The sequence below is a fragment of the Sapajus apella genome, unplaced genomic scaffold (genome assembly GCF_009761245.1).
Source record: "Sapajus apella isolate SASKATOON/1434 unplaced genomic scaffold, GSC_monkey_1.0 scaffold85, whole genome shotgun sequence".
Taxonomy (NCBI): domain Eukaryota; kingdom Metazoa; phylum Chordata; class Mammalia; order Primates; family Cebidae; genus Sapajus; species Sapajus apella.
Window position 1 is genome coordinate 7,497,934 of NW_022437025.1, and position 18,158 is coordinate 7,516,091.

Consider the following 18,158-nt stretch of genomic DNA (forward strand, 5'->3'; position numbering starts at 1 on the left):
TGACTCTCAATTTAAATCAAAAGCTAGAAACGATTAAGTTTAGTGAGGAAGGCATGTCAAAAGCCAAGGGAGGCTAAAAACTGGGCCTCTTTTGACGAACAGTTAGCCAAATTTTGAATGCAAAGAAAAAATTACTACAGGAAGTTAAAAGTGCTACTCCAGGGAACTTACCAATGATACAGAAGAGAAGCAGCCTTTTTGCTGATATGAAGAAAGTTTGAGTGGTCTGGACAGAAAATCAAACCAGCCACAACACCCCCTTAAGCCAAAGCCTAATCCACAGCAAGTTCCTAACTCTCGTCAATTTTATGAAGGCTGAGAGAGGTGGGGAAGCTGCAGAAGAAGAGCTGAAAGGTAGCAGAGGTTGGTTCAGGAGGTTTAAGGGGAAAAAAAGCTGACTCCAGAACATAACAGTGCAAAGTGACTCCAATGAGTTCATGTCCTCCGCAGGGACACGGATGAAGCTGGAAGCCATCACTCTCAGCAAACTAACACAAGAACAGAAAACCAAACACCTCACATTCTCACTCATATGTGGGTGTTGAACAACGAAAACACATAGACACAGGGAGGGGAACATCACACACAGGGGCCTGTTGGGGTGTGGGAGGCTAGGGGAGGGATAGCATTAGGAGAAATACCTAATGTAGATGACGGGGGTGATAGATGCAGCAAACCACCATGGCATGTTTATATCTATGTAACAAACCTGCATGTTCTGCACATGTACCCCAGAACTTAAAGTATAATTTAAAAAATGCAAAGTGAAACAGCAAGTGCTGATGGAGAAGCTGCAGCAACTTATCCAGAATATCTTGCTAATGTCATTGACAAAGGAGGCTGCACAAAACAACAAGTTTTTCAATTAAACAAAACAGCCTTATATTTATATAAGAAGGTGAACTTAATCAATAAACGTGGTGTGTGTTCTGAATGCTCCACTCACTGGCCATCCCCCATCTCACTTCATAAACGTATTGGAAGTAGGTGCCATCTAGGACTTTTACATCCAGAAAGAAGTCAATGCCAGTTTTAAAGTTTTAAAAACAGGCTGACTCTTGTTAGGGGCGAATGCGGCTGGTGACCTTAAGTTGAAGCCAATGATCATTTACCATCCGAAAATCCCAGGGCCCTTAAAATTTTTGCTAAATATATTCTGCTTATACTCTATGAGTGGAACAATGAAGCCTGAAAGACAGCACATTGGATTACAGAATGCTTTACTAAATATTTTAAGCTCACCATTGAGAAAACGATACTACTGCTCAGAAAATAAGATTTCTTTCAAAATATTACTGCTCGTTGATAATACACCTGGTCACTCAAGAGCTCTAACGAAGATGTACAAGGAGATGAATGTTGTTTTCATGCCTAATAACACAATATCCATCCTGCAGCCCATGGATCAAGGAGTAATCTTGACCTTCACATCCCATTATTTAATGTTGGGGCCAGGTGCGATGGCTCATGCCTGTAATCCCAGCATTTTGGGAGGCCGAGGCAGGTGGAGCACTTGTGGTCAGGAGTCTGAAACCCATCTCTACTAAAAATACAAAATTAGCCCGGCATGGTAGTGGGTACCTGTAGTCCCAGCTACTTGGGATGCTGAGGCAGGAAAATCTTTTGAAGCCAGGAGGCGGAGGTTGTAGTGAGCCGAGATCGCACCACTGCACTCCAGCCTGGGTGATGGCAATATTCCATCTCAAAAATAATAATAATAAGTACATTTTGCAAGGCTATAGCTGCCAGTGATCATGATTCTGCTGATGGATCTGGGCAAAGTAAATTGAAAATTTTCTGGCAAGAATTTGCCATCCTAGGTGGGCAAAGTAAATTGAAAATCTTCTGGAAAGAATTTGCCATTCTAGATGCCATTGAGAACATCTGAGGCCAGGCGTGGTGGCTCACGCCTGTAATCCCAGCACTTTGGGAGGCCGAGGCGGGCAGATCACGAGGTTAGGAGTTCAAGACCGGCCTGGCCAATATGGTGAAACTCCGTCTCTACTAAAAATACAAAATGAGCTGGACATGGTGGTGCATGCCTGTAATACCAGCCACTCCGGAGGCTGAGGCAGGAGAATTGCTTGAACTGGGACCCACGAGGCGGAGGCTGCAGTGAGCCAAGATTGCAACACTGCACTCCAACTTGGGCTACAGAGCAAGACTCCACCTCAAAAAAAAAAAAAAGGAACACCTGTGATTCATGAGAGAGGAGGTCAAAATATCACCATTAACAGGAGTTTAGAAGAAATTGATTCCAACCCTCATGGATGCCTTTGAGAGTTTCAGGACTTCAGTGGAGGGAGTTACTGCAGATGTGGTGGAAATAGCAAGAGAATTAGAAGTAGAGGGGGAAGATATCACTGAATTGTTGCAATCTCATGACCAAACTTGAACAGATGAGGAGTTGATTCTTATGGATGAACAAAAAGAGTAGTTTCTGAGGATGGAGCCTACTGCCTGTGAAGATGCCATGAATATTTTTGAACCAATAACAAAGGATTTAGAATATCACATAAACAGTTGAGAAATCAGCAGCAGGGTTTTAAAGGATTGACTCTATTTTTAAAAGAAGTTCTGCCATAGGTAAAATGCTATAAAACAGCATCTCATGCTACAAAGAAATCTTTGGTCAAAGAAGAATCAAACATTGCGGCAAACTTCACTGCTGTCTTTAGGAAATTGCCAGAGCAACCACCACTCTGGTCAGTCAGCAGCCGCCAACATCAAGCAAAAAGATGAAAACTTGTTGAAGACTCAGATAATCATAAGCATTTTGAGCAATAAAGTATTTTTATTTTTTATTGTACTTGAGGTTCTGGGGTACATGTGCAGATCATGCAGGGTTGTTGCCTAGGTACTTACATAGCAAGGTGGTTTGCTGCCTCCATCCCCGTCACCTATATCTGGCATGTCTCCGTATGTTATCCCTCCCCAACCTCCCTACCCCCTGCTGTCCCTCCCCTAATTCCCCACTAACAGACCTCAGTGTGTAGTGCTCCCCTCCCTGTGTCCATGTGTTCTCATTGTTCAACACCCACCTATGAATGAAAACATGCGGTGTTTGATTTTCTGTTCATGTGTCAGTTTGCTTTGATGGTTTCCAGATTCATCCATGTCCCTACAGAGGACAGGAACTCACCATTTTTTATGGCTGCATAGTATTCCATGGTGTATATGTGCCACATTTTCCTTGTTCAGCCTATCACTGATGGGCATTTGGGTTGATTCCAGGTCTTTGCTGTTGTAAACAGTGCCACAATAAACATATGTGTTTGTGTCTTTATAAAAGAAAAATTTATAATCCTTTGGGTATATACCCAGTAATGAGACTGCTGGGTCAAATGGAATTTCTATTTTCACATCCTTAAGGAATCGCCACACTGTCTTCCACAATGGTTCAACTAATTTACACTCCCACCAATAGTATAAAAGTGTTCCTATTTCTCCACATCCTCTCCAGCATCTGTTGTCCCCAGATTTTTTAGTGATCGCCATTCTAACTGGTGTGAGGTGGTATCTCAATGTAGTTTTGATTTGCATTTCTCTAATGACCAGTGATGATGAGCATTTTTTCATATGTTTGTTGGCCTCATATATGTCTTCTTTTGAAAAGTGTCTGTTCATATCCTTCGCCCACTTTTGAATGGGTTTGTTTTTTCTTATAAATCTGTTTCAGTTCTTTGTAGATTCTGGATATCAGCCATTTGTCAAATGGGTAGATTACAAAATTTTTTTCCCATTCTTTTGGTTGCTGATTCACTCCAATGATTGTTTCTGTTGCTGTGCAGAAGCTCTGGAGTTTAATTAGATCCTATTTGTCTATTTTGGCTTTTGTTGCCAATACTTTTGGTGTTTTAGTCATGAAGTCCTTGCCTATGCCTATGTTCTGAATGGTTTTGCCTAGGCTTTCTTCTAGGGTTTTTATGGTGTTAGGTCTTATGTTTAAGTCTTTAATCCATGTGGAGTTAATTTTAGTGTAAGGTGTCAGGAAGGGGTCCAGTTTCTGCTTTCGGCACATTGCTAGCCAGTTTTCCCAACACCATTTAGTAAACAGGGAATCCTTTCCCCATTGCTTGTTTTTGTCAGGTTTGTCACAGATCAGCTGGTTGTAGATGTGTGGTGTTGCCTCTGAGGCCTCTGTTCTGTTCCATTGGTCTATATCTCTGTTTTGGTACCAGTACCATGCTGTTTTGATTACTGTGGCCTTGTAGTATAGTTTGAAGTCAGGTAGCATGATGCCCCCAGCTTCGTTCTTTTTGCTTAGGATTGTCTTGGCTATGTGGGCTCTCTTTTGGTTCCATATGAAGTTTAAGGTGGTTTTTTTCCAGCTCTGTGAAGATAGTCATTGGTAGTTTGATGGGGATAGTGTTGAATCTATAAATTACTTTGGGCTGTATGGCCATTTTCATGATATTGATTCTTCCTAACCATAAGCATGGAATATTTTTATCTGTTCGTGTCCTCTCTTATTTCCTTGAGCAGTGGTTTGTAGTTCTCCTTGAAGAGGTCCTTTACATCCTTTGCTAGTTGTATTCCTAGGTTATTTTATGTTGCAATTGTGAATGGGAGTTTGCTCTTGGTTTGGCTCTCTGTTAGTCTGTTATTGGTGTATAGGAATGTCTGAGACTTTGCTGAAGTTTCTTACAAGTTTAAGGAGATTTGGGGCTGAGACGATGGGGTCTTCTAAATATAAAATCATGCCATCTGCAAATAGAGAAAATTTGACTTCCTCCTTTCCTAATTGAATACCCTTTATTTCTTTTTCTTGCCTGACTGCTCTAGTTAGAACTTCCAATACTATGTTGAATAGGAGTGGTGAGAGAGGGCATTCTTGCCTAGTGACAGATTTCAAAGGGAATGCTTCTAGGTTTTGCCCTTTCAGTATGATATTGGCTATGTGTTTGTCATATGTAGCTTTTACTATTTTGAGATACATTCCATCGATACCTAGTTTATTGAGAATTTTTAGCATAAAGGGCTGTTGAATTTTGTCGAAGGTCTTCTCTGTATCTATTGAGATAATTGTGTGGTGTCTGTCTTTCGTTCTGTTTATGTTGTGGATTACATCTCTAAACTTGTGTATGTTGAACCAGCCTTGCATCCCCGGGATGAAGCCTACTGGATCATGATGAATAAGCTTTTTGAAGTATTTTTAAATTATGGTATGTACATTGTTTTTTAGATATAATTCTATTGCACACTTAATAGATGACAGTATAGGGTAAATAAGTTTTATACGCATTGAAAATAAAATAATTTCAGCCTGATGTGGTGGCTCATGACCATAATCCCAGCACTTTGGGAGGCTGAGGTGGGCAAATCATGAGGTCAGCATATTGAGACCATCATGGTCCTGGCGAAACAATGTCTCTACTAAAATACAAAAAATTAGCCAGGAGTGGTGGTGCTCACCTGTAGTCCCAGCTACACAGGAGGCTGAGGCAGAGGAATCACTTGAACCCAGGAGACAGCGGTTGCAGTCAGCCGAGATCGTGCCACTGCACTCCAGCCTGGTGACAGAGCAAGTCTCAAAAAAAAAATTGTGTGATTTGCTTTATTGTGATACTTGTTTCCTTGTGGTCTGAAACCAAACCTGCAATATTTCCTATGTGTGCCTGGAATGGCAGTAACAGTGGAGACCTTTATTAGTCGCCTTAGGTTACCACACAAAAAAACATAGATTGGGGCCTCCAGCAATAGAAATTTATTTCTCACAGTTCTAAAAGCTGGACATCTGTGCTCAGGGTACCAGCAGGGGCAACTTTCTCCCTGTATCCTTAATGAGGTCTCTCACTCACTCTCCATCTTCCTCTCTTCTTTTCCTAACACCACAATCCTATCAGATTAATGCTCCGCTGTTATGACTTCATTTAGCTGTAATTACCTCTCAAATATCCTGTCTCCAGATACAGGGACATTGGGGGCTGGCACTTCTACATATGAATTTGAGGCAGGGGAACACAATTGGGTCCATAGCAGCATCATAGCCGTCAAGAGGCAGAGCAAGGATGAGAACCTGGAAGAGCAGACCTTAGAGCCAAAGTGTTGAAACACTCCCGCTGCTTTTCTCCCTCACCTTTCCTCCTCTCCCACCACCCACCCCACCAGGGATCCCACTAACAGACCACCCTCACTCTCTGGGGTGTAGCTTTTCTTTCCCTCTCTGCTTTGCCTTTGGTGCCTTAAACCCAGGACAGTAAAACAGCTTTGCATTAGAACAAGTGAAAATACTGCACTTAACAAGTCCACTTCGGTCATCACAGGCTTAGGAGCACAAATCATTCATTCTTTAGTGGCAAAATTGCCATGAAAACTAGTCAATGCAGGCCTTTGCCTGTGCCAGTTATAGAGCATGTCAGCAGAAAAGAATAATGAGAAGGTATACAGTCAGGATTTCCAATGTTGCAATAATTCACCCTCCATGTAATGTGATGAAAAGCTGATGTATTATTAATACAAAGTGGTGGTGTCCTTATGACCCCGACAGGCAATTCCATACTGTGTTCTCTTCCAGCAGGGGTAAGAGAGGCCACCAAAGAGAAGCCCAGCTGGAACAGATCCATCAAGGAAGAGGTGGGGTGCGGTGCTAAGCAGGGAGGGGCCAGGACCCCATCACAGCAGCTATGGTAGAGAGGTGTTCAGGAGGATGGACAGCACAAACACTTGGAAACCATTTTCTGGGAAGAAATTCAAGCTGGGTGCAGGAATGTGCATAAGTAATGAGGACACAGACAGCCTGGCTTCATGTCCCATCGTCCTCCACTTACTAGTGGCATCACTCAGTTGCTCCCTCTGTAAAATGGGACCAAAAATAGTAGGATAATAGTAGGAAATAAATATAGCTGCTGGAAGAATTTAAAAAGTTCAGTAAGACACATTTCAAGTGCCCAGGAGAGGTCAGTGGTCAGTTACCTGTAAGAATTGGAAGCATTTGGGCGTGGCGGGGCTGTCCGAGTCTGAATTGCAAGTCGCATGGTTCAGGGAAGGTAATGAACTGCTTGGGGCCCTGCTTTCTGTGTCTGAGTAATGGGCTGAGCTGATATGGAGTCTCCTGGACAAGGACATGGCATGTGGGCAGCAGGCACCGGTCCTGTGGCCACACAGACTCTACTCGTTTTCTTCTGGAAACAGCTCTAAATTTCCCTCTGGAGAGCCCGTCCCTCATTGCCTGTTCATGAGACTCAAGGGGACCAACCTCCTACCCCATACTCTGCTGTGTCAGGAATGGGCGTGTGACCCAATCCATGTCTGTCACTGCCACAGCCTCAGCCTCTGCTGGGCCTGTTCAGCTGGCAGGAGAAATGGGACCTGCCAGGGCTTGGTGGGACTCGTGACTTGGAAAATAAAGCTAATATGGGGGAAAGCAGAGGAAGGCAGTGAAGACCGGCATCAGCACTCAGTCTAAACGTTGTAGTTATAAAAGCCAATTTCTCTAGGAGGGAAAAACGATTTAATGGGCCAGCCCACGGCCTTGCTTTTTGTGCAGTCTTGAAAGTTGGTGCCCTGTGCCCCAGCTGTAGTTAGAAGAGGCCAAAGTACAGCTCAGCCTGTTGCTTCAGAGGGTGTAAGGCCCAAGCCTTGGCAGCTTACATGTCATGTTGGGCCTGCGGGTGCTTAGAAATAAAAACTTGAGGTTTGTGAACCTCTGCCTTGACTTCAGAGCATGTATAAAAACACCTGGATGTCCGAGCAGAAGTCTGTTGCAGGGGAAGAGTCCTCATGGAGAACTTCTGCTAGGCAGTGCAGAAGGGAAATGTGGGAGCAGAGTCCCCACACGGAGTCCCCACCAGGGCACTGCCTAGTAGAGCTGTGAGAAAACAGCCACCAACCTCCAGACCCCAGAATGGTAGGTACACTGATAGTTTGCACCGTGCACCTGAAAAAATCACAGACACTCAACACCAGCCTGTGAAAGCAGCTTTGAGGGAGGCTGTACCCTACAAAGCCACAGAGGCAGAGCTGCCCAAAGCTTAGGGAGCCCAACTCTTGCACCAACCTGACCTGTATGTGAGGCATGGAGTCAAAAAAGATCATTCTGGAACTTTAAGGTTTAATGACTGCCCTATTGGATTCTGGACTTGTGTGAGGCCTGTAGCCCCCTTGTTTTGGCCAATTTCTCCCATTTGAAATGGCTGTGTTTACCCAATGCCTGTACCTCCATTGTATCTAGGAAGTAACTAACTTGGCTTTTGATTTTACAGGCTCATAGGTGGAAAGGACTTGCCTTGTCTCAGATGAGACTTTGGACTTGGACTTTTGAGTTAATGCTGGAATAAGTTAAGACTCTGGGGGACTGTTGGGAAGGTATGATTGTGTTTTGAAATGTGAGGACATGAGATTTGGGAGGGACCAGGTACAGAACAGTACAGTTTGGCTGTGTCCCCAAATCTCATCTTGAATTGTAATTCCTTTTAATGGCCACATGTCATGGGAGGGACCCAGTGAGAGGTAATTACATCAGGAGGGTGGTTCCCCCAGGCTGTCCTCGTGATAGTGAGTTCTCACATGATCTGATGCTTTTATAAGCATCTGGCATTTCCCCCACTGGCCCTCACTCCGTCCTCCTGCGCTGTGAAGAAGGTGCCTGCTTCTCCTTCGCCTTCTACCATGGTTCTAAGTTTCCGGAGGCCTCCCCAGCCATATAAAACTGTGAGTCGACTAAACTTTTTTTGTTTATGAATTACTCAGTCTTAGGCAGTTCTTTATAGCAGTATGAGAGTGAACTAATACACATACACACATATATAACCTCTTACAATGAACAATATTTTACTTACAGAAAACATATTTTCATGCCATCTTTTCAGTTAATCCTCAAAACAGTCCTAGCAGTAAACAAGGCATTATTATGTCATTGTGACAGGTGAGGAAGTTGAGGCCCAGAGAGTTTGAGAGATGACTCCAAAGTCAAGCAGTAGGTTCATCCCTTTCTTGCTTATGATGGAAATACAAAGCCACTAGGGTTGACACTTGCAGATAATTTTCTTATATACCCAGCTCTGTCACATAACCAAAGGGCATCTATCACTAATCTGTTAGTGTCTTAGAGACCATGAACAGAGGATCAAGAAATGGTGCCTAAGGCCAGGCGTGGTGGCTCACACCTGTAATCCCAGCACTTTGGGAGGCCAAGGCAGGTGGATCAACTGAGGTTGGGGGTTCCAGACAAGCAGGACCTACATGGAGAAACCCGTCTCTACTGAAAATACAAAATTAGCTGGCCATGGAGGCACATGGTTAGGGGACACTGGAGATGGGGACGTGAGTGTTTCAGAAAGAGATGTCACATGCAAAAGCACAGAGGCAGGGAACCACCCACAGGATGTGTTTCTAGGATGCAAATTTAAAGTGAAGATAATAGCCAAGGTTGGGGTGGAGCGAAAGTTCTGATATATGGGTCATGACAGGTCTTGGGGGCCAGATTCAGAATTCCGAATTTGGCATGTCGGTGCTGAGCAGCCATCTGTACTGAGGCAGAATACTGGTTCCCGGTGGCCCTTCCTGCCATCAGCTCTATGGGTGTGACTTTCTGAAACAATGAACTCCCCACTCCCTTTAGTAGCCTATCTTTGGCGTTCTCTTATATTCCACTTATTTTCTCAAATACACAAAACCCTTCTCTTCTCCATCTATTTTCAACTCTGATTCATCAGATACGAGGACAGAATTAAAATTAAAATGAAGCATATGCCTAAAGACTTCATCAGAAAATGTACTCTACAAAATACTTAGGACTATCTGAACCCAGGAAATGTCATCCCTTTCTCTTTACAACTCGGAACAGCTCTCCCAGCAGAGCCAAATTTGCATTTGGCTTCCCACAGAGGAAGCCACAGGAACCCCAGAGGGAGCCACACTCACCACAGGTTGACCAGGAACGGGTGCTCCAGCCCCTGCATGATCTGCAGCTCCCGGAAGACATTCCGAACCTCGTCCCTCTCGATGCACTTCTGCTTGTTCATGTACTTCATTGCATACATTTTCTTAGTGTCTCGCTTCTGCACGATGCATACCTGAGCAACAGCCAAAGGGGAGAACATTCAGGCCAACAATGGAAAAGGAAGACAAAGGAGAAGAGTCACTCCACACTGCGTTTTTACCTCTGGAATCACACCCCTTTTCTTAAAAATCTGCTAGCGGAGAAGCTCTGCTAAGTTAGCCACAGCCTCTCTGCATCTGCAAAATGGAGGAGTTGGACCCGATTCATTCATTTATTAAATATTTACATGATATTGCCGGGTGTGGTGGCTCATGCCAATAATCCTAGCCCTTTGGGGGGCCGAGGTGAGCAGATCACCTGAGGTCAGGAGTTTGAGACCAGCCTGACCAACATGGAGAAATCCCATCTCTACTAAAAATACAAAATCAGCTGAGCATGGTGGCACATGCCTGTAATCCCAGCTACTTGGGAGGCTGAGGCAGGAGAATCGCTTGGACCTGGGAGGTAGAGGTTGCAGTGAGCTAAGATCACACCGTTGCACTCCAGCCTGGGCAGCAAGAGTGAAACTGTCCCAAAACAACAACAAAAATATATACACGAGCAGTGGCCATGTGCTAACTGCTGAAAGAGGAGCTGCAAACACAGGAGGTGGAAGAAGCAGGGCCTCACAGCCCGCAAGGTAAACACATACAAGCAAAAAGCGCCAGTGACTACAACCCTGAGATGTGTGGTGTGCATGAGCGTTGCAGACTCTGTCTGTGCCCACCTGAATCTCCTCACCTTTTCCACTTCTGCACACACCTGCCTGACTTCCATCCACCAGTCCTGCATTTCTCTTCTTAAAGACTCTCTTTTGCCAGTAGGGCCCACTTTGTTGCCCATGCAACAGACCAGCCAAGCCAGGGAATTAATGTCTTCAGAACAACACTCAATCCCCACGACTGTTAGAAATTGGAGTATCACTACCCCAGCTCCCTTGCCCATCACCTGGGATAAGGCTGAGGCTGGTGTTTTACACCAGCTCTTGGAATTTCTAAGTTTTCCCAGCCCTGCAATGGGGTAACAGACTTGACAGCACTCCCTTTCCTGGATGGCTTCCTTCCTATCCTTCCCTGTGTTCTCTTTACCTCTTCCATGCTCTGTCCTCAAATCCTTGCCTTGGAGCCTGATTCTGGGGAAACCCAAACTCAGGCATGTGGGTTCTGGGGGAGCACAGAAGCTGGGACAGCTATGATAACAGTGCTCCTGCATTGAGCACTTTACTTCAGGCCAGACCCTGAGAAAATCATCTCCTTGATCATCTCACTGAATCCCTATGAGAACCTTATGAATAAAGCATGAGGAAGCTGTAGCCCCAAGTGTACTGCTTAACTTGTTCAGAGTTCAACAAACCGCCAAGTGGCAGGGTGGAGATTCAAATCCATGAGGGCTACACTTTTGAGTGACTGCCTTACCTACGGGGAGTGGGAGCAGGGTAGGAGGATGGGAGCTGTCAGAGAAGGCTCTCTGCAGGAATCAAAACCAGGGGGCAAGCTCTAAAGGATGGGAAGATGGTAAGGGTGAAGGAAGAGGCTTCGAGGGAAAGGGAACCCTGTAAAGGAGGGCATGGTGCCAAGGAGACACAGCAAGCATGGCAGGAAAAGTGAGCAGGGCTGACATGCACCATGCGGCATGGACAGTTAGCAAGGATTACAGGAGGTAATCTTCCCAGGACCCCAAGAAGGGACTGCATGGGTTTCTTGGACTGTTAGCAAGGATTGCATGGGCTAATCTTCCCAATACCCTGAGGAAGGATTGCATGGGTTTCTTGGAGGTTACCAAGGATTGCATGGGCTAACCTTCCCAACACCTCAGGAGGAACTGTATGGTTCCTTGGATGGTTAGCAAGGATTGCATGAGCTAGCTAATCATCCCAGCACCCCAAGAAGGAACTTCATGGGTTCCTTGGACTGTTAGAAAGGATTGCATGGGCTAATCTTCCTAACACCTCGAAAAGGGGCTGTATGGGTTCTTTGGACAGTTAGCCAGGATTGCATGCGCTAATCTTCCCAGCACCCTGAGGAGAGACTATATGGGTTCCTTGGACGGTTAGCAAGGATTGCATGGGCTAATCTTCCTAACACCCTGAGGAGGGAATGCCTGGGTTCCTCGGATGGTTAGCAAGAATTGCACGACCCAATCTTCCTAACACCCCGAGGAAGGACTGTATAAGTTCCTTGGTTGGTTAGCAAGGATTGCATGGGCTAATCTTCCTAACACCCTAAGGAGGGGATGCCTGGGTTCCTCAGATGGTTAGCAAGGACTGCATAACCCAATCTCCCTAACAACCTGAGGAAGGACTGTATAGATTCCTTGGTTGGTTAGCAAGGATTGCATGGGCTAATCTTCCTAACACCCTAAGGAGGGAATGCCTGGGTTCCTCGGGTTGCTATAACAGTACCTCAAACTGGGGGGCTAAATAGCAGAAATTTATTAGCTAGTAGTTCTGAGGGCTGGAAGTCCAAAATCAAGGTGTCAGCAGGGCCTGTCCCCTCTGAAGGCTCCTAGAGGGGATCCTCTCCTGCCTCTTCCAGAGTGGGGCAGCCCCAGCAACCCTGGTGCTCTAGGCTTGCAGCTGCAGCGCTTCCGTCCTGGCCTCCCTTGTCACATGGCATCCTCCCCTACGTCTCTGTGTCATTCATTTCCTCATAAGGACACCAGTCACAGTAGCTTTAGGACCCACCCTAATCCAGTATGACTTCATCTGAACTAATTAAACTTACAATGATGCCATTTCCAAATAAGGACACATTCTGAGGTTCCAGGAGGACCTGCATTTGGAGGGGGTGGGACATCGTTCCATCTAGGACAATGAATATTACTATCCCTGCTTTACAGAGAGAGGAAAGTGAGGCTGGGAAATGTTTTAGTGCTTTCTCAAAGCTCGACTCAAACCCAGCCTCTCTGCCTCCCCAGCTGTCATTTTCACCCACAGGGCGGCCTCCCTAAGAAACAGGACATGCTGGGAAACGCCAGCAAGAACATGGTCAGCCTGAGGACCCAGGGCAGGAGCTTGGGGTTTTCTCCTGGCGTCACAGGCCGCTCTTCTGTTGGAAATTGGACCCCATTCAGCTCTGACACGTTGCAGATCTATTCGAAGCAGATACAGGACAACGGAAGAAGCCTGAATTCCGACTGTGGCTTTGGTGCTTGCTGCCTCTCCAGGCCTCAGTCTCAGCAAACATCTCTACTGAGTCAGCAAAAGCTACCCTGCAGCACTCAGGGGAACTAAACAGGCCCAGGAAGTGGGAGTGTGGGGCAGTACTTAGGGATGATAAATGTCAACTGCATCTCAATCCATTAAATAGCACGTTTCATAAAATCCCAAAAAGACGTTTTCCCACAAAGAGTGAAATTTTTGGCATGAGGTTGAAGGCTCATGGAACACCCATTTCCAGCAGTGAGCTTGAGAATATAAAATGCAAGGAGGCAAAGGTGTGATGAGCAAACTTGCCTCGGGGGTCCTGTCTTTGTGGAAATCCAAGCAAAGACTTCTGGCAGCCCGGGCACTGGGCCCTGAGACACACATCTGCAGCTAGACATGGCATGGGAAGATAATCCCACTAATTAGAATTTGTCATCTCTCTGACTTCTCATTTGCCTTCTCAGAAGAGACAGCGGGCACTGCCTCTGCAGGGCTGGGACCCTGCTGTCACCTGGCCTGTCACCTGGCTGCATCACCATGAAAAGCTTAGGCTGGGATCAGAGTCTGTTCAGCGTCCCTGGGGCTGCGTCCCTTCAGATAAAGACATCCATGGCTCTCCTGGGTTTCAGGGGATGGATCTCACCTCCGCTTAGAGACATTTTAGGAATTGGAAGTGACTCTCCAAAATTAAATTAAAACTGGCTTTCAAAGGAGAGCTAATGATTTCAATAGAGCTTGGAAGTTTTGACTTTTCAATTCAAGCAAAAGCCGGCAGTTGGCACAGGATATTGGATGTGCCCTGGAAGTTTTGATTTACCAAAAAGAGAGGCCAAGAATCAGGGGTCTCAGCCAGCTTGATGCAGAGCCCTGAGTGTAGCTGGGATCCACTAATCATCCGGGCCTCTGCTACCTCCTCCGTAAAAGGCACCTCGGAAACACTCCGTGTTTCTCAGGAACACAGGGCAAGGAAGGCTAGACCAGGGCCGGGAGAGCTGGGCTCGGCCTCGCCCTCCTGCAGACGCTGAGTGGAGCTGTGCACAAACCCCTGGCCCTTCTGTACTTGCTTCCTCACTGACCAAGCAGAGTTGGCAACAACTGAATTAACCTGACCAGGAAGTAGAGAGGCTAAAAAAGAAGAAAAAAAAAAAAAGAACCAAGCTAAATCTAACGCACTGAGTGGAGACAAGGGTCTTCCAGGAAGTCACAGAGTCACAGGGAGTTTGATCTCAGGGGCCACTCTGAGCAAGGCTTAATTCCAGATCTTTGCTGTGTGACCACAGGCAAGTGGCCCACCCTCTTTGATCCTCATTCTGCTCATCAGAGCTCCTGCTGTTCACCCTGTGATAATATGGTGTGAAGCTAGCAGCCTGCAACCTGAAAAAGGGCCCACTCCAGAATCTGACTGTGCTGGCACCTTAATCTGGGACTTGCAGCCTCCAGAACTGGGAGAAATAAATGTTTGTTGTTTAAGACGCCCAGTCTGTGCCATGTGTGATAGCAACCCAGGCCGACTAAGACAGTGCTCTTATTTGACAAGGGTCTTTGCAGATGCAATTGAGTTAAGGATTATCTCAGAATGATTTCATCCTGGGTTAGGGCGGGTCCAAATCAAATGACAAGTGTCCTTATAAGAGAAGGGAAGGGAAAGAGACACATGGAGAGGGAGGCTATGTGATGACGGATGCAGAGGTTGTGGTGATGAATCCACAAGCCAAGGAATGCTGAGGCAGGCTGGCGGCACCAGAAGCTGGGTGATGGCATGGGACAGACCCACCTTCAGAGCCTCTAGAAGAAACCTGCCCTGCCCGCAGATGGATTCTAGACTTCTGGCCTTCAAAACTATAAGATAATAGATTTCCATTGTTTTAAGCCACCCGGTTTAGAAAACTATCATAACCTATAAAGGTCCACCACTGCCACCAACCAGGGTCTGAATAACCTGGCCACTCTGTGGTCCTCACTCTCCTCCACCATGGAATGGGTCAACAGAACCAGCCCTCCAAGGTCTACAGTCAGGATTGTGAGGGGCAGAGTGGGAAGAGCCAGGCACACAGCAGGTAGCCTGTGTCCGGGAGCAGGAAACAGGCTGGTGGAGTGAGGGGCAGACTCATGCCTGGACCCGAACCCTGAGCCTCTGGCAAAGTGTCCTCTCTCCACAAGTCCCTGTAACCAGAGAGATTTCTGGTATTTGAGGTTTAATGTTTGAAGTTTCAGGAACAGGAAGAATTCATTGATAGCTTCCAAACTGGCTTCTGCTCTGGTCTCTGCAGATGTCCTTTTGCCTGGTGAGAATGTCTCAAAAATCAAAGATTTGGCCAGGCATGGTGGCTCATGCCTATAGTCCTAGCACTTTGGGAAGCCAAGGGGGGCAGATCACGAGGTCAAGAGACTGAGACTACCCTGGCCAACATGGTGAAACCCCATCTCTACTAAAAATACAAAAATTAGCTGGGCGTGGTAGCGCACGCCTGTAGTCCCAGCTACTTGGGAGGCTGAGGCAGGAGAATTGCTTGAACCCAGGAGGCAGTGGTTGCAGTGAGCCAAGATAGCACCACTGCACTCCAGCCTGGCACCTGGTGACAGAGCAAGACTCTGGCTCAAAAAAAAGAAAAGAAAAATCAAAGATTTAAAGCCTGCAAGGGCAATACTTTTGCCTTCAGAAAATGTTTGAGGTCAAGGTCTTGGCATTCAAAGCCCTCCATGACAATGTCCCCTTCAACATATCACACACACACACACACACACACACACACACACACACACACAGCCTTCACTCTACTATCTCAAACTCTTTAGAATTACTTTGAAGGGTTTCTTTACCACCAACCTCTCCTACCCTTGTTACCTCCTTCCCTGGCCTACTGCCACCCAATCTGGTCTTCGCAGCCGGGATAGCTTCATCTCTGTCCAGACAGTACATCTTTAGGAAACTTCCCTTTATTCCTTGAAGCTGTATGCAGAGCCTTTCCCACTGGGCTGCCATAGGTCCTGTTTTTACTGTAAGGCTTGACACACTGTATTATAAATCCCTGTTATGGGCTGGGCATAGTGGCTCATGCCTGTAATCTCAGCACTTTGGGAGGCTAAGGTGGGCGGATCATGAGGTCAGGATATCGACTCCTCTCCCTTGAACCAGGGAGTCAGAAGTTTCAGTGAGCCGAAATCACACCACTGCACTCCAGCCTGGCAACAGAGCAAGACTCCTTCTCAAGATAAATAAATAAATAAAGCCCTGTTATTATCTGACAGTCAGACTCCAATACTCTGAAGACCAAGGCCATGCCAACTCAGTTCCTGCTCAGGGCTCACATGCGTGCAAGTGTCACTTTCACTCATGACTCTCTCCGTTAGTATATCTCACTTACTCTGCCTGGAATGCCCTCCCTGCAAGCCTTCTCCTACCTCACTCCTTGCAGGGACCGCCACTGCCTGACCTCAGTGCTTCTCTGGCCCTGACCTCCAAGTCTGAATCCTCAAAGCAGCTGAATTTCACACATGCTGGGTCTATCACGTCCCACATGGCCCAGAGCAGGTCAGCAGTCCTCACGGACTCCATATTTACAGTGTAGGAGGACAGGCTTCCATTCCTCCCTGCTCAAAATCCCATGACAACCATGTGATTGATGGATCTGCTGAAACTGATGTAGCATTTTGGCCTCAGGAGCTCACAACAGGTGCTCTAGAAGGAAGCTGAACACTCATCACCAACAGCAGACTCTATCCAGGTCCTGGCAACCTTCAACTTCAAAATTGAAGAGCTAGGTCTCAAGTGGCACCTCGCCTAAGTTTGGGGCTCTTGGCAGGGCTGCTCAGAGTCCTTTTCCATAGGAAATCACAGTTAATGAGGTGAGAACAAGCAATTTGGCCAAAGCCACCTAAGCTGCTACTGAAAGGCGAGCACCCAATTAACATTCCTCGTTAGTCTAATTCAATTAGGACCTGATGTCATCATTATTAATGACAACTTAATAGGACAAATAAATAAATGCTAGCTAGCATGGATTTTAGCTGATTTGCTATAAGAAAGGTACACTGAGCATCAGAAACTCGGGAATGGGTCGTGAGTCAGTGGAGAAGGCGGCTGGAGCACACGGAACCTGCAACACACCTGCACCCAGGGTCGCAGTTCTGACTTCACAGTGTATTTGGGGGCTGATAATGCCGATTCTGCAGCACACCCAAAGCTCTGGGATTTTTTATTTTTTAGATGTGCCCGCGCGAAGGCTGAAGTACAGAGTTGAGCATTTGATTGGAATCTTCAAGAAGCCCTGGTTTGGCTGTGTCTTCACAGCGTCCTTTGTGGTCAGGACTCTCATTGCTGGTTAGCAGCTCAGGCAACCCAGGCTCCAGGAGGGCAGATGAGCACAGAACAGAGAGGCTAGGGCTGTGCCAGAACCCCAGGACCGTGGGGTGCAAAGGTGAGTCTGGGCTGCCCTCTTCTCATCTCGCTTGCTGGGCAGCTGCAGTTCTGACTCTACCCCATCAACAGGACCCAGGGCAGACACCAGGCTAGTTCTTCTCATGCTGCCCACCCCCACCATCCCCCAGCTTGAGTAGCACTTAGCAAATACTGCTGAATGAATAAACAGCTACAGTGTGACATTAAAAGATGCTGGTGATACTTGCAGGGGCAAGATTCTGGAAAATGACCAATTTGGGGGGAAAAAAGAAAAACAGGATTAAATATGGTTACTAAGGAGATCATCAAGCTGGCTACCATTGCTCAAGTAATTCTCTGGAGGGAAACTGTCTTTGGCAGATGAAGTTTTTAACTACTCAATCTGCATCCTCCCCTTTTCCCCTTTAGAGCAGGACCGTTTACTTCAAGAAAGCAATGTGATCTGTTCTACACGCAGTTAGAGCCAGCAATAACCACAGCTCTAGCCAAGGAGATGTTGGTCTGCTAGAGGTTTCTAGGGAAAGTCTTGCTTTTTTGTTATTATGCTTTAAGTTCTGGGATACACATGCAGAATGTGCAGATTACACAGGTATAAATGTGCCGTGGTGGTTTGCTGCACCCGTCAACCCGTC

The 18,158-nt window shown here is 46.4% G+C and overlaps 1 protein-coding gene across 1 annotated transcript in view; it reads right to left on the reverse strand.

Annotated features, from left to right (window-relative positions):
* STK32B (serine/threonine kinase 32B) overlaps positions 1–18,158 on the reverse strand; it is a 439,121-nt gene that overhangs the window by 298,573 nt on the left and 122,390 nt on the right. Inside the window, exon 3 of the mRNA XM_032254176.1 lies at positions 9,865–10,016. Coding sequence (XP_032110067.1) covers positions 9,865–10,016 — 152 coding nt within the window. The remainder of the gene's footprint in view (positions 1–9,864; positions 10,017–18,158) is intronic.